The following is a 15,828-nucleotide window of genomic DNA, read 5'->3' as shown; positions in this document are numbered from 1 at the left end:
TTGGAAAAAAAAATTAATTTATATTTTATTGGCCCCCAGGTGATTAATGTGGACGAAATGTGTGTTCCGCAACCCACCTTTTATTTATGTTATTTTGTTTCTATAATTAAACATCGCATATAGAATGTGGGGCCAAATGGAAACTTTTTTTCTTTTTTCTTTTTTTTGGAATTGTGGATATTTTTTGTTTTGTGTTTGTTTGTTTGTTTTTACATTTTGTATAACTATAGCATCGTTATTTCTTTATAATGAACGATTAAACATAATTAAGTGAAAGCGTTGCCTGATGATGATTATCAGAGCGTGGCGCAATTGCAGCAATATCATTAGCACAGGGAGTCTGTTCTGGTAGGGATTCCTGCGACGTCTCCAAGCAACCATAACCTGACGCAACCTTACTGCCCCTCCTCCGGTCCCTGTGTGTTCAAAAACAAGTGGACCGACCCGACAGACAGCCGGACTGGAGCGGTGGAGCGGGAATGTGCAGGAGAGGAGAGAGAAAGAGGGGAACAGAACGGGATCATATTCATATCATCATGGCTAGGAGGAGGTAGCGCAGCTTCCACATCTTTCCCCGGCGGTGACGGTGAGTCACACAGGCTAGAAGAAGTTCGACTGCGCAACACTAGGAATTCTGACTGCAGGTAATACAGTTACGAAACGCCGTTTGCATGATCGCAATTAACCAATTTACAGATTATTCAATGGCAAACCTTGAAATAATATCTTGAAATCCAGAGTATCATATGTTTAATGTAAATGTCCATTAGCATAGAAGTACAACAGATGTGGCATACATGCGCCACATGTAGTTTTTGGGTGATGATGTGTCAGCCAGCCTTCTTTCTACCACATGCTATTTCGTTAAGTTAACCACTCCAATAAATTGCATGGTATGGTCTTTGGGCTACAGTACAGCCATGATGCTTACATTAGCTATTTCCTGACGAGCCCCAAAAAATAGACACATGGTGTGTATAGAATAAACTGACTGACTTGACTACTGCGAGACTAATTCCTTTTTCTTTGCATATGCAAATGAGCTTTGAGTGAATGATAGGCTCTTTATGTATATCCATTAAAAAAACAAAATCAGTTAAGACTGAGTAAACGCAGTAGGCTACACCAGGATGGGTTACTGGGAAGATAACTTTATTGACCGACTTATATCATAGCCAGTAGCCACAGTTTGTTTAGCTCGATCTGGTCCATAGCTCTAATGCGTTTCATTAACGCATTAGAGCTATGGACCAGAGCTACAGTTTGTTATGCTCATTCAGGGTTTTGGGATGTTGCTGTAGTCTTTCCATAAACACAGTTTTCAAAGGAATTTGGTGTTTTTTTAGGCTACATAGTGCCTAAGGCGGCCTATATGTAGCCTAATATGTCTGCTCAAGATAGAATAACTTGATGTGTTCAAATAGAACATGACATGAGTAAAAGAATAATGGCTCTTGTGACTTTTGAAAGTAGGCTACAGTATTTGACTGTGCCGTAAAGGCTTGTCTAAAAAGAAAAAACAAAGAGGGGGGAGTTTCAGTTTCTTATCTTTGCATCTGGCACATAAATGCACAAAGTGTTTCCTCATCCTTTGAATAACCTTGACTCTTCCAAAGAACACCTGTTGGCACTGAAGAACCATGCATTGCTTCTTTCTGCTGTGAATGGTTTAGGTTACAGGTTCAAAGGGGAGGGTGGGGGACTTACTTAACTAAATAGAACACTCACTGAAGCCTGTTTTATAACAAAAAAGTTGTGTGATGGTGTCATGTATCTGTGTTGTGCTGCTGCAACACATTGCAAACTTGTACATCTGCAATTTCCTGTGAGCATAACCAAGTCTAACTCTAGTCTTTAAAACCCATTTTGGGCGGGAACCCCTGTTGGTGTTTTAAGCATTATGTTATACTTTAGCTATTGAAAAATAGCAGATCTACAAGCTCATAGCGCGGCACCGAGTGCCGCACTACGAGCTTGTAGGTCTGCTATTTTTGAAAAATCGTGAAAATGTGGCCCAAATGTTTGAATATATTCTTTCAGAGTGAACGTTTTTAACTGAAATCTTTGTTTCTGGTGAGGTCCCTGGAACAACATATTTTCAGATGGGGGTCGGCGGCCAATTACATATATTTTTGGGAGTCCTTCACAAGAAAATGTTGACTGACATAGAAACATGGGTTTTTCAGAAAACTGTCAAGATTTAAAAGGCATTTGTAGAATCGTCCTCAGGTCTAAATGGGTTAAGTCTCTCAGTCAGTTGTATGTATGGTGAATGCATGTGACTGTAATGCAATACGATGGGAATCCCACATGCTGTATGTATGAGATGCTTATTTTCCATAGTGGGAATTCGATTGCTAATTGAATGTGATACTGAGTGCATAATAAACGCTGCAGTATGAAAAGCACCTCTCAATAATCGAGCCCCAGAGAAAAGTTATGTTGTCGACTCATCAGAGGATATGGAAAGATACACACACAGTGAGTCTACAGCCATTACAATGCGGTCATGTTTGTTATGCTGACTACATGTCCTAGATAGAAATAGACCCAGACATTGTAAGTCAAAACAGATATTTGGCATGTCCATATAAGTCCAAAACTCACCAATATATTATATTTTTATTGGTGTGGCCAACCAAGGAAACTGGACGTTGCCAAGCAATCCAGTTCTGCAGTCAGCTCCATGAAATCCTTGGAATGTTATGGTGGAAGATGGTTGATTCGGATGTTAGATTCATAATACCCATAAATGGTCTTTCATGCCATTGACCTATTACTGTCATTATTGGGCCCAAATTGCTATTTGATATTCAGGATGCAAACTTTGGCTTAATAAACAAATTAAGATTTCCTGCTGGTCTATTTATCTATCTTAGTGCTTGCTGCCAATGGCACAAGAAGTGGATTTTAACCACCAAAATATGTCATTTACAGTATGTAATGTTATGTGATGGAATATACTTTAGATGTCTTGGCATTAAACTGCTTCTGATCTGATCCTTTCCATTTTGACAGCACAAGATTCACGATTATGATTATATCCTGCCTGACATACACTATATTCTACACATAATAGTAACATTCCCCTCTCCTCATATCTTTACTCTGCAGTTCCTGTTTACCAACAAAATCACTTCCTTCCTGTACACACGTATGTCCATTTAGTTCATACAATGTCTTTAAACCATTTTGGGCGGGAACCCCTTTTGGTGTTAGCATTATGTTATGCTTTAGCTATTGAAAAATAGCAGATCTACAAGCTCATAGTGCGCCACCGAGTGGCGCACTACGAGCTTGTAGGTCTGCTATTTTTTTTAAATCGAGGAACGACTGACATAGAAACATAGCTTTTTCAGAAAACTGTCAGGATGTAGAAGATATTTTTAGAATCTGATCTCAGGTCAAAATGGGTTAAAAATGCATGTGCCATGCCCATGGATCTTTCCTCTAATGCTTCCCTACAACAAGGCAGCCTCCAGAGGAGCATCGATTCCCGTAGAGAATAAATGCGAGGAGCCCTTCCCTAATCATTATTTTATAATAAGTCTGTCAGCTACTCGGCACAGTCAGCGAGAGAGAGGTTCTACTTTACCTTAGAAAACAGCCAAGCCTATCATTAGATACAAGGGCGATGACTTCACTACTTGTCTGCTGCGCCCATTATGGAAGAACTGAGCCCTATAACCACATACTGTAGTGAGTGGTTGAAAAGTTGGTGAGAGGAACAGAAGCCGATTCAATGTTTTTGCGCTGCATGCCGCTGTCATGGTTGCCACAGAATGGCTTAGTTTTCAGTTTTCCTTTTTCATCCCCCTATTTCATCTAAGAGGACGTTTATAGTCTAGTCAAGTCAAATTTATATTTATAAAGCACATTTAAAGACAACTCTCGTTGACCAAAGTGTTGTAAAGACCCGTCCAGGAGGTATAGTTAAAATCACAAATACAACAAGACATACAGCTCAAAGGAATGAATAAACTATCATCAATAAAAGAAAACAGGAAAAGAAAACAGGAAAAAGTCAGACCTGAGGAACCTGGAAGTAGTAGGAAGGGGTTCAAAGGTCAGCGATATAGGTGGGCGCAGAGCCATAGAGTATAGACAGAGTTACGCAAACTCTGTTCACTTCATGGGGCCAGTCCAGTTCTACATAGACTCCTATTGGTTTGTCCCTATTTGAAGGCTTCAAATAGGGACAACTGTAAGTTTACGGAATGCATTGGAGTCCATGGGCTCGCGCGAGTACATGACCCACGTGACCGGGCTGTTTTCTGCCCCCTCAATATCGCAACTCTTCTATTAGATGGCTCTGGGTGGGGGCCAACCGATTTAGATGTTAATAAACATGCGGTAATCCTGGTCTCTATACTGCCTCCCCCTGGTCAGCCGTCAGGAACATCAGGAGAATCTTAAAATCGTATTTAATTTAAACCATTCTAGCAGCCTTTGGGGGGGTAGGATAGGGGTAAATTGTTCCCTCTTCCCGGTACCCGTCGAGGGTGTTTTGGACCATTTGCAGGCAGGACAGGGTCGACTAGTCACAGAGTGTTAACAGGGAATTGCAATCCAAGAGGGCGTGGTGGATGACTCCCCAGGGTCTTGACTTGAACAGAGAGAGAAATGGCTTGATTTGGCCACAGCCCAGATGTGGAAAGAAACTGGGTTTTGCTCCTCCATGTACCTGCTTGTCAAACTAACCGTAAAGGCGGAAAGGAAAGATCACACAAAAGATTTGCACACAGGGTTTAACAAGCGTGGGCAGGCTGCCAAGACCATTCACTCTTTATTTTTGATTCAACTACGGAAGTTTTGTGCCATCCAACTCTTATGTCTCAAGGCAGTTCATGATGAGCGTGACTAGTTTAGACTAGTTGTTTGGTTTCTGGGATGAGATAAAGCTGAGTATCGTTGGTTTTTACTAGATCCCCCTTTCAAAGTTTCAAGTACGACATATAGCTCCACGCATAAGATAATAATTATTGAGTTTGTCAGTCTAGGACTACTATTGATTGATTCATTGATTTCCCCCCTTCATAATGCCCAGAAAATGCGTCACATTACGTTGCCCTTATTATTATTAATTTGACCCATTCAGGGCGGGAACACCTTTTGGTGTTTTAAGCATTATGTTATACTTTAGCTATTGAAAAATAGCAGATCTTCAAGCTCGTGGCGCGGCTGTAGATCTGCTATTTTTGAAAAATCGTGGAAATGTGGCGCAAATCTTTTAATATATATATTCTTTCAGATCTTTGCTTCTGAGCGGTCCCTGGAAAAACATATTTTCAGATGGGGGTTTCATGTCCTTGACATGAAAAAGGTTGAGCACCAGCACTGACATACATAGAAACATAGTTTTTTCAGAAAACTGTTAGGATATATACTGTAAATGGGTTACCGGCGTGGAGGTGGTCCGGGGAGGGCATCCTATGAGGCTGCAATGCCAGTCTGATAGCATCCTATAGGCTGCAATGCCAGTCCGATAGCATCCTATAGGCTGCAATGCCAGTCCGACAGAATCCTATAGGCTGCAATGCCAGTCTGATAGCATCCTATATGCTGCAATGCCAGTCCGACAGCATCCTATAGGCTGCAATGCCAGTCCGACAGCATCCTATAGGCTGCAATGCCAGTCCGACAGCATCCTATATGCTGCAATGCCAGTCCGACAGCATCCTATAGGCTGCAATGCCAGTCCGATAGCATCCTATAGGCCCGATAACATCCTATAGGCTGCAATGCCAGTCCGATAGCATCCTATAGGCGGCAATGCCAGTCTGACAGCATCCTATAGAGCGTCGCAGTCCCGCCCCCTACCAGGGCCCAGGAAATGATTCTCCGTTCATTTTCCTCATAGACATTTCAAAAAGTATTTATTTAAAGACGTTTACGCCGCGGACAAAGCCAACTCGAGTCGTGACAACTCATGACAACAAACACATATTTTTGTCCGAACAAATAATTAGAAAGAACACTTTTTTGTTGTTTTTCTTCTTTGTAATTATTTGTTTGGTCCAAAATATTGTGTTTGTTGTCATGAGTTGTCACGACTCGAGTTGGCTTTGTCCGCGGCGTAACCGTCTTTAAATAAATACATTTTGAAATGTCTATGGGAAAAATGCATTGGGAATCATTTCCTGGGCCTGGCGTCGTCATGAAAGGGGGCGGGACTGCGACGCAGTGCCAGTCTGATAGCATCCTATAGGCTGCAATGCCAGTAAAGGCATAAAAAAGGCATACAAAAATAAATCTTTAAAAAGCATGGTAGTGTCACAGGCTTTAGTCTAGCTTTTAGTTTACAAGGAAGGATTCATTTATAACTGTGAATCATGTACCACCAATCAGTCCACAGTCAGTATTCTGCCGTTGTCATTGTAGGCTGTTGAAGTCTATAAGCCCTGAGGAATGGGAGGCAGAAAAGAATGCTGACTCATTTTCCGTGCGTGTGTGTGTGTGCGTGCATGCGTGTGTGCATGCGTGCGTGCGTGCACGGGTTGTTGCTATAGAAACGACTTCTTCCATACCAGAGGCGTGTTCCTCAGCGAGGTCCTTTTACACAATGACAGGTGTTAACAATGAATGAATAGCGAGCTGTCTCAGAAGATGCAGTGTATTATGCACTTGTAGTGTCTTGTAAGCTATAAGCTTGCATTGTAAGTATAATACTGTACATTCAGTACTATGGTGACCTAATGATACAGACTAACTGCGTTGATGAGATTAGATGCATCACATCATAGACCGCCGCATTTCGTTCTGGACACGTATCTTGTGAACAACAAGCCTTTATTAGGTCCAGCATTTTTGTCAGATATGCCTCATTTTGTTATGCACCCATTTTGGGGTGGGAACCCCTTTTGGTGTTAGCATTATGTTATGCTTTAGCTATTGAAAAATAGCAGATCTACAAGCTCATAGCGCGCCACCGAGTGGCGCGCTACGAGCTTGTAGGTCTGCTATTTTTGAAAAATCGAAGAACGACTGACATGGAAACATAGCTTTTTCAGAAAACTGTCAGGATGTAGAAGACATTTTTAGAATCTGATCTCAGGTCAAAATGGGTTAACTATATATGCTCCGAAAACATTAAAACATCCCATGTTTTCTTTCTTTCTGTTACAGGTCCAAATGATGAGCTGTACACTCCAAAGGGACACATTGCAAAACGTTTGGAGAGGGATTCCTTAATTAATAATCTTTGGGCTTCGTCAGTATCCACTAAGGTACTAAGATATAGGAAATCGGAACAACACAACTGAAGCCTAGCTTATGATCAGATTTGTCAAGGACTTGTGGAATCCATGAAGAACATTATACCACTTGATCATTCTTCTTGACCCAGTCAGACTTTTCGAGGTGGTGTGTGTTTATTTTTGCAGTTTAACGATGGAGGCAACCTCAGTTCCTCACATCGCTGTGGACAGTGTCGTTGATCCGGGAGAAGAAGACGAAGAATTAGCTGAAGATGACCATCTGAAGAGCTTGAAGGCCCTGACGGAAAAGCTACGACTGGAGACCAGGAGACCCTCTTATGTGGAGTGGAAAGCCCGTGTTGATAGCCCTACATTCCGAGATCCTGCAGCTAAACAAGTCCAGCTCCAGACGGAGGAGGGATCGAGACCTATGGAGCAGTCTGACGAAGACGAAGAGGCTCGGAGGAGCTCTGGAGTCATTCAGTGCAAGCTGCCATCAGGAGTCCTGAAGGCATTCGGGAACATCGATGAAGCTCTCAGCTGGCTAAGGAAGGAACTGGTAAGTGAGTAGGAAAAAGACACACACAAAGAAATACAGAAAAAACGATCAGTATCAATTATAATAATCAATTAGTTGAACTGTTGCCATTTGTCGGCGATAGACAACACTCAGTCAGCTTGTAAAGTTTAGTGTTGATTACAATGCAGATTCTAGCTGTGAGGCTACCGACTGCGCCATGCACCGTGCCCCTCTCACCTTTATACTTTATGCATAATTAATTTTATTTATTTACTCGAATTGTTACAGACTCCTCTCTACCTGGTGTAAACTCGATGTGACTAAAGTTGTTATTGGTTATTGAAACGCGGAGAGAAAATTACTTCCTGCTCATTAGCCAATTAGGATGGAACAATGGAGACAACAGCCAGCGTGTTATGGCTGTGAAAAGAATGCTATTCAAGTTCAAGTGAGTGTGAGTGACTGGTGCAGGAATAAGGGCTCCTATTCATCTTCATAAACAGCTCTATTCATCTTCATAAACAGCTCCTGTGAGTGTTAACCCATTTTGGGCGGGAACCCCTTTTGGTGTTTTCTATTGAAAAATAGCAGATCTACAAGCTCATAGCGCGGCACCGAGTGCCGCGCTATCAACTTGTAGGTCTGATATTTTTTTGAAAAATGCCCTCAAATCTTTGAATATATATTATTACAGAGGGAACATTTTAACTCAAATCTTTGCTTCTGGGGAGGTCCCTGGAACAACATATTTTCAGATGGGGGGCGGAGGCATATATAATATTTGGGGTCCTTGACATGAAATATTGAGCACCACTGATACAGAAACATAAGAAAATGTTCAGAAAACTGTCAGGATTTTGAAGACTTTTTTTTATTTATTTTGACGTCAGGCCTAAATGGGTTAATTACTTGTACTCTGCAGCTATGTGGCACATTCATCCAGAGTTTGCATGCTTGGATTAACGATGTCGACCTTGAACATGCGAGGACTACAGTATATTCTCAGTATATTCGAATGTAATTATACCCATATTGACTACAAATATTTGCACACACACACACACACACACACACACACACACACATATAGCATGAACTTTCTCTCAACCCGGAACCTATAAAGCTGACTCATTTTGTGTTACGTACAGTAATTATTGATAATTTGTGAAATAAAGCTACAAGATGAAAAAGCAAGCAATCCTTTCTGGAAAAACAGCTTAGAGTATACTGTAAACTAGAAAGGTCGCAATTTAAAAAAATTGCAAAGTGTGGTTGCCGCAGTGGCTTACATATGCCCCTCCCACTGATATTGCCAGCCAATTACAATGTCGCGTCACCCCTGCGATCATGCGTAAGTAATTCGGAGGGGAAAATCATGTTTTTGCTTTTGGTACTTGGTTGATTGAACCACCCGCGACATGTGATTCAAATTTGGGATGGATTGGACATTCCGTTCGTGATTTATGGCATTTTTTGTAAAATAGGCCCCTCCTACTATCTTCGGACGACGATTACGGCCGAACGATACGCACTACCAAAGTTCTGCCGATGGTGATTTAATCGGAAAGGTCCAGAGATCATGTGTACCAATTTTTGTGAGATTTGGACAAAATCTGTAGGAGGAGGAGCAAAAAGTGTGTTTTGGAGAAAATTCAAAATGGCGGAAAATCTATCATGGCGCAAATGGGTGTGGCCTATATGAGGAGAGTCATGAACTAAGGAAGTCAGGGAAAACATAATTTTGATTTTACGACCTACGGTTCAAGAGTTATAAGCCAAAATGTAAAGTGGGCTGTTATAGCGCCACCATGAGGCCGACCGATAACATTATAAGTTGATTCATTTTAGTAATTATTATGAACCTACCCTCCAAGTTTTGTAACTATAGTGCTTACAGTCTCTGAGGAAAAAATACTTGAATGTGAGAAAATGCGAAAAATCGCATTTTCCCATTCATGTCAATGGGGAAATTTAATTCACTAATAAATTAATATCAATTAAACTATACAACATTTCTCTTCAAAAAATACAAGCACATCCTTCCCTTGAGATATGGCTCAAGTGCGTACAGTCAAAACTGTGGGAGGAGTAGTGCGTCAAACAAAAGGTTACTCTAGTGGAATAATAATAAAGTGTTCCAATTACAATAGTCTGGTTGCCCTTTGGGCAACCACACTAATTAGGGTACATTCCAGGAAATGTACATTATTAGCGGGCTGGATGGTAAGTGGAATGGCCAGTCACCGTTAAACTCCATGCAGATAAAATTATATGATGAAATGATTGCGGAGGAAACCATGCAAGGCACCAACCTGCACATCAGGAGCAGTTAGGGGTTCAGCGTCTTGCTCAAGGACACTTAGGCCTCTTTTAGACGGCGACCATCTCCAGATAAAACGGCAAAGTCCCGTTGCGTTCTCATTTTTTATTGACCCTTTACACAAGAACGCACACTTTATGAAAACGCTATAATGTTGCTACAGTAGGTGGAGGTAACGGGCTGCCAAATAGGGGGGGGGGACAGGCTGACAGGCAGCCCAGAGCATGCAGGCAGAGCGCGCCACGGGATGGTTATATATTTTATAATACATTAGGCTACATAAACGCTGCTGCCGCGGCTGCTGCCTATCACAATTAAGGCATTTTATTTACATCATGGTTTTACATTCATGAGCAGCGCTTTGTAGGCGAGGAGGAGGGAGGCTTGTTCAGGAACTCCATTATATCATATATGGCTCTGCATCAATGTAATAAACATATGCGCTGTGAGCCAACGTGAGCCATGATGTCATAAGTTTTGCGGATTCACCGTTTGGCCTGTTTACACTGAGAAGGGATAAAACGGCGTTCTCAAAGATTTCCACTCTGGAAGGTGGTTTCACTTTGTCCTGAAAACACCGTTCTCGTCTAAAGGGACACCAGCAAACGATACTTTATTTAGCCGTTTTCTATGAACACCCTTCTCGTCTAAAGACCACCTTAGACACTAACTCTGGGGAAGTCCGGGATCTACCCGTATTGCGCCGAATATAAGACGACTCTGATTATGAGACGACCTCCATTTTTCAAGACTCATTTGTGGAAAAAGAACATTTAATGTCAAATAGTCTACTCCCCGATTATAATACGACCCCGTCTTATATTCTGGCCAATAGGGTAATTGGGTTCCCATCCGGCCACTCTGCTCCTGAGCTAATGACGCCCACAAATACTCAAGGAAACATAACTTCCAATAAACCGAACACACCTTACTTAACAATGCACCGGGTACCTCCTCACCACACTCTACTTAGACCTATATCTATGTCAGGTGCACTGGGCCCTGAGTCCTGACCCACTAAGATACTGAAGATAGTTAGCTGCATAGTAACCCCAACTCTACCTGCTCACACCAACACAGTGAGGGGGATTTCTATCATACATTGCACTTGAAAAAAAAAAAGGAGGACACACTAACAAACCAAACACAATTCAGATTTGACTGGAACACTAGTCTACAAGTACAGTTTGCCTTACTAATACAGGAAGCTATAATTTGTATATCGCTAGCCTGGGCACCATTTCATTTCGGGTATATGATCCGGTTCGGGAGCAGATGATATCGTTACGTCATGTTGTAGTATTGTTTTGTAGTCGACAGGCAGGAACAATCAAACAGAACTTCCTTTTACCTCAAACCGATTTTTCTCAATAAAAGCTGCAGGCTACGAGAGCTTTTATTGTTATTCTTCCGGTTTGAGGGAAAAGGAAGTTCCGTTTGATTGTTCCTGCCTGTCGAAAACAATACTACAACATGACGTAACGATATCATCCTGATTACTACAAAACAATACTACAACATGACGTAACGATATCATCCTGATGACTACAAAACAATACTACAACATGACGTAACGATATCATCCTGATGACTACAAAACAATACTACAACATGACGTAATGATATCATCCTGATGACTACAAAACAATACTACAACATGACGTAACGATATCATCCTGATGACTACAAAACAATACTACAACATGACGTAATGATATCATCCTGATGACTACAAAACAATGACTACAACATGACGTAACGATATCATCCTGATGAATACAAAACAATACTACAACATGACGTAACGATATCATCCTGATGACTACAAAACAATACTACAACATGACGTAACGATATCATCCGCTCCCGAACCGGATCATACAGACTTTTGAAACAGAGACCAGGCTTTCCTCCGAGGTGGAAAGACTGGTGAGGCGAGGTTAGTATATCTCCATTTCCCTCTGCATGTCATTGTGCTATATTCTCTCTGTCAGTGCTTTCTCTCTCTTCTCTCACTCTCTTAGTAAGAGAAATCTATGAAAATCTGGGAACTAAATCGTTACCAAGAAATGTCTTCACCAATGTGTTTCTAAAGGTGTCTAATAACATGTACTAAAAGTTTGAAATTCAACTCCCGTGGGAAATTGAGTTATTAGCATAATATGTGACCATACCCATAACATCCTATATAAGGCAAGTATCCTATATAAGTCCAAATTTCATCATTCTTTAAGTAGCATGTGACATATGTAACTAGGGGGTTTTCATGATTCTGAATCCATTCCAAGCATTAGTTTTGCACAAAAAACACTCCTTGGGAGGAAAACGGCCTCACAAACGTGATGAGGTCAGCACATTTGGTCAAGTGGATATGGCCTAATTTAGCCCAAGGAGTGTTTTTTGTGCAAAACTAATGCTTGGAATGGATTCAGAATCATGAAAACCCCCTAGTTTCATATGTCACATGCTACTTAAAGAATGATGAAATTTGGACTTTTTTGCCTTATATAGGATGTTAAGGGTATGGTCACATATTATGCTAATAAACTCAATTTCCCACAGGAGTTGAATTTCAAACTTTTAGTATATGTTATTAGACACCTTTAGAAACACATTGGTGAAGACATTTCTTGGTAACGATTTAGTTTCCACATTGGTCAAAAATACCTGATAAAATGCCCTTACTCTCTCTTCGCAGAAAGACATGCGCCTGCAGGACCAACACTTGGCCAGGCAGCTCATGCAACTCCGCAACGACATCAACAAGCTGAAGATCGAACAGGCGTGCCAGCTGCACCGTCGCATGCTCAACGACGCCACCTTTGTCCTGGAGGAGCGGGACGAGCTGTCGGATCTGCTGTGCGAGTGTCCCGTCACCCCGGGCCTCTCCGCCCCGCTGCGTCTCATCGGCGTCACCAAGATGAACATCAACTCCAGACGCTTCTCACTCTGCTAGCAGCGCCGTGCAGTCACTCCTCTCCTGTCTAGACCAGTTGGTTCTTAAATTTAGACCTTCTAAATCCTGACAGTTTTCTGAAAAACCCTATGTTTCTATGTCAGTGGTTCTGAAACATTTTCATGTCAAGGACCCCCAGAATTATATGTATTTGGCCGCCGACCCCCATCTGATAATATGTAGTTCCAGGGACCCTCCAGAAGCAAAGATTTGAGTTGAAAACGTTCGCTCTGACAGAATATATATTCAAAGATTTGAGTTGAAAACGTTCGCTCTGACAGAATATATATTCAAAGATTTGCGGCACATTTTCACTATTTTTGAAAAAATTGCAGATCTACAAGCTCGTAGCGCGCCACCGAGTGCCACGCTATAAGCTTGTAGATCTGCTCATTTTCAATAGTTAAAGTATAACAAAATGCTTAAATCACCAAAAGGGGTTCCCGTCCAGAATGGGTTAATTGGCGAAACACTAATATTTTAATGATAATATAACATTTATATTTTTGGATGAGTATGAGCATGGCAAAACTTAAACATGAAATATAATTGTAAAATCCCTAAAATGACTAAAACAAGAACCGTAGGCCTATGTAATGTTGCTTTTAGATGTATTACTTGAGCACATTTAAAATTCCGTAGCTTTGATGTTTAACCACTTTCACCGTGACGTCCCTGTTCTAGGCATACCGGTGTGTTAATTCACTGTGACGTCCCTGTTCTAGGTATACCGGTGTGTTAATTCACCGTGACGTCCCTGTTCTAGGCATACCGGTGTGTTAATTCACCGTGACGTCCCTGTTCTAGGCATACCGGTGTGTTAATTCACTGTGACGTCCCTGTTCTAGGTATACCGGTGTGTTAATTCACCGTGACGTCCCTGTTCTAGGCATACCGGTGTGTTAATTCACCGTGACGTCCCTGTTCTAGGCATACCGGTGTGTTAATTCACCGTGACGTCCCTGTTCTAGGCATACCGGTGTGTTAATTCACCGTGACGTCCCTGTTCTAGGCATACCGGTGTGTTAAAATGTTTTTGAGTAGGGCTTAAGTGGATGATTCAGATAAAAGGCAGCTCTTGTAGACTTCTCTATTTTAAAAGTTGTAGCAGCTGCGCTCTAAAGAGATCTTTATAGGCTACCATGATCTGATATTTTTAACAAACCATATCTTATTTCTTACTACGGTATATTATGTTTTCAAGCTCCATATTCATGCTGTGTAGACATTCATCACTTCACACATTTTCATCCATCCATCCATCCATCTTCAACCGCTTATCCGTAGTCGGGTCGTGGGGGCAACAGCTCCACCAGAGAGCTCCAGACTTTCCTCTCCAGAGCAACATTAGTGACTTCCTCCTGGCGGATCCCGAGACGTTCCAAGGCCAGTGAGTCGATGTGTTTCCTCCAACTGCGCCTTGGGTCTGCCCCGGAGTCTCCTCCCAGTGGGACGTGCCTCGAGGACCTCCCTATAGGGAGATGGCAATGAAGGACCGGGAAGTCTGGCGTAATATTGTGAAATCCACGATCTCGACCGTGGTCGAAAAATGATGATGATGATAGGGAGACGCCCGAGAGGCATCCTAGCCAGATGCCCAAACCACCTGAGCTGGCTCCTTTCCAGACACATTGTCATGCTTGGCTTGATTTTGTAAAGCAGTTTCCCAACGAGGCACAAAGTCTTTTTTAATGGATTTGGATATACATTATGTATACATTATGTGTACCGTTTTTACATGTAATGTCTTCATATGTTGTCATTGTTGTTTTGTGTTGTTTTTATATGTAAGAGATGCCTTAATTTTAATCTATAAAGCCATTGTGCATTTTAACTGACAAGTAGCAAGACGTGCAGTGGGGAATAGTGATATAGCTCCACTGAATCTGTCTATTCAAATTCCATAATGAATCCATCTGCAGTAATAAGTAGCAATTCAGGTAAATCAGTCCTGCCTTTTGTAAGAATACATTTTTTGTGATGATGCAAATGTTTTACTTCAATCAATGTCTACCAATAATGATTAAATCACAGTAATTGTTCAACTGCAGTTTCTCCGGGTTATACTGGGCACTGAAATGTGGGTCATTTTGTTAGGAAATAAACAAACTGCTGAGAAATTGCCTTATAGTCTGGTTTAATTGGAAAACATGTATCTCATCTAGCTGCAACTCGCTGTCTACCCAAAACTAGATGGACAAGCTTACATAGAGCTAGTGCACAGGACCTTTTTCTTATTCCTGGCGTTTCAATATAATTGCATGTTCTTTCCTCGACTATAAGTAGGCCAGTTTAAATTATTATAGGGTACGGTGGAGTGGAGGTGGATGGTTAATGCATTTAGACTTGAGGACGATTCTACAAATGACTTCTACATCCTGACAGTTTTCTGGAAAAACCTCATGTTTCTATGTCAGTGGTGCTCAAACTATTTCATGTCAAGGACCACAACAATTATATGTAATTGCCCGCCGACCCCAATCTGAAAATATGTAGTTCCACTAGGGACCTCCCAGAAGCAAAGATTTGAGTTAAAAACGTTCGCTCTGAAAGAATATATATTCAATGGTTTGTGCCACATTTTCACGGTTTAAAAAAAATAGCAGATCTACAAGCTCGTAGCGCGGCACTCGGTGCTGCGCTATGAGCTTGTAGATCTGCTGTTTTTCAATAGCTAAAGTATAACAATGCTTAAAACACCAAAAGGGGTTCCCGCCCGAAATGGGTTAATGCGTTTGTGAAAGTAGTGGAGATCTGGGTCAGTCTGTATACTAGAAGAAGACACAGACAGGGCTGGACTGGGTCAATCTGTGTATACTAGAAGAAGACACAGACA

General features: G+C 41.6%; 1 protein-coding gene and 1 long non-coding RNA gene across 2 annotated transcripts; both read left to right on the top strand.

Moving 5' to 3' along the window:
- Positions 1 to 7,232: 7,232 nt before the first annotated feature.
- Positions 7,233 to 13,176, top strand: fam167ab (family with sequence similarity 167 member Ab). The gene is made up of 2 exons (XM_079526538.1): positions 7,233 to 7,755; positions 12,735 to 13,176. Exons 1-2 carry the CDS (start codon positions 7,390 to 7,392, stop codon positions 12,990 to 12,992), a joined length of 624 nt encoding a protein of 207 aa, XP_079382664.1. The 5' UTR covers positions 7,233 to 7,389; the 3' UTR covers positions 12,993 to 13,176.
- A 226-nt stretch (positions 13,177 to 13,402) lies between these two features.
- LOC306940924 lies at positions 13,403 to 15,037 on the top strand. The gene is made up of 2 exons (XR_013792073.1): positions 13,403 to 13,676; positions 14,005 to 15,037. It is a non-coding gene; the product is annotated as an uncharacterized lncRNA (long non-coding RNA).
- The last annotated feature ends 791 nt before the right edge of the window (positions 15,038 to 15,828 follow it).

The sequence above is a fragment of the Electrona antarctica genome, assembly GCF_951216825.1.
Source record: "Electrona antarctica genome assembly, chromosome: 17".
In the NCBI taxonomy this organism is placed as follows: Eukaryota; Metazoa; Chordata; class Actinopteri; order Myctophiformes; family Myctophidae; genus Electrona; species Electrona antarctica.
This window is presented reverse-complemented; position numbering and strand designations above follow the sequence as displayed.

What these genes read in the sequence shown, in the direction of transcription:
- fam167ab (XM_079526538.1), top strand. Translation starts at nt 7,390, where the DNA reads ATGGAGGCAACCTCAGTTCCTCACATCGCTGTGGACAGTGTCGTTGAT. An exon ending in GCTGGCTAAGGAAGGAACTG is followed by an intron (nt 7,756 to 12,734) that starts GTAAGTGAGTAG and finishes CTCTCTTCGCAG; the next exon opens with AAAGACATGCGCCTGCAGGA.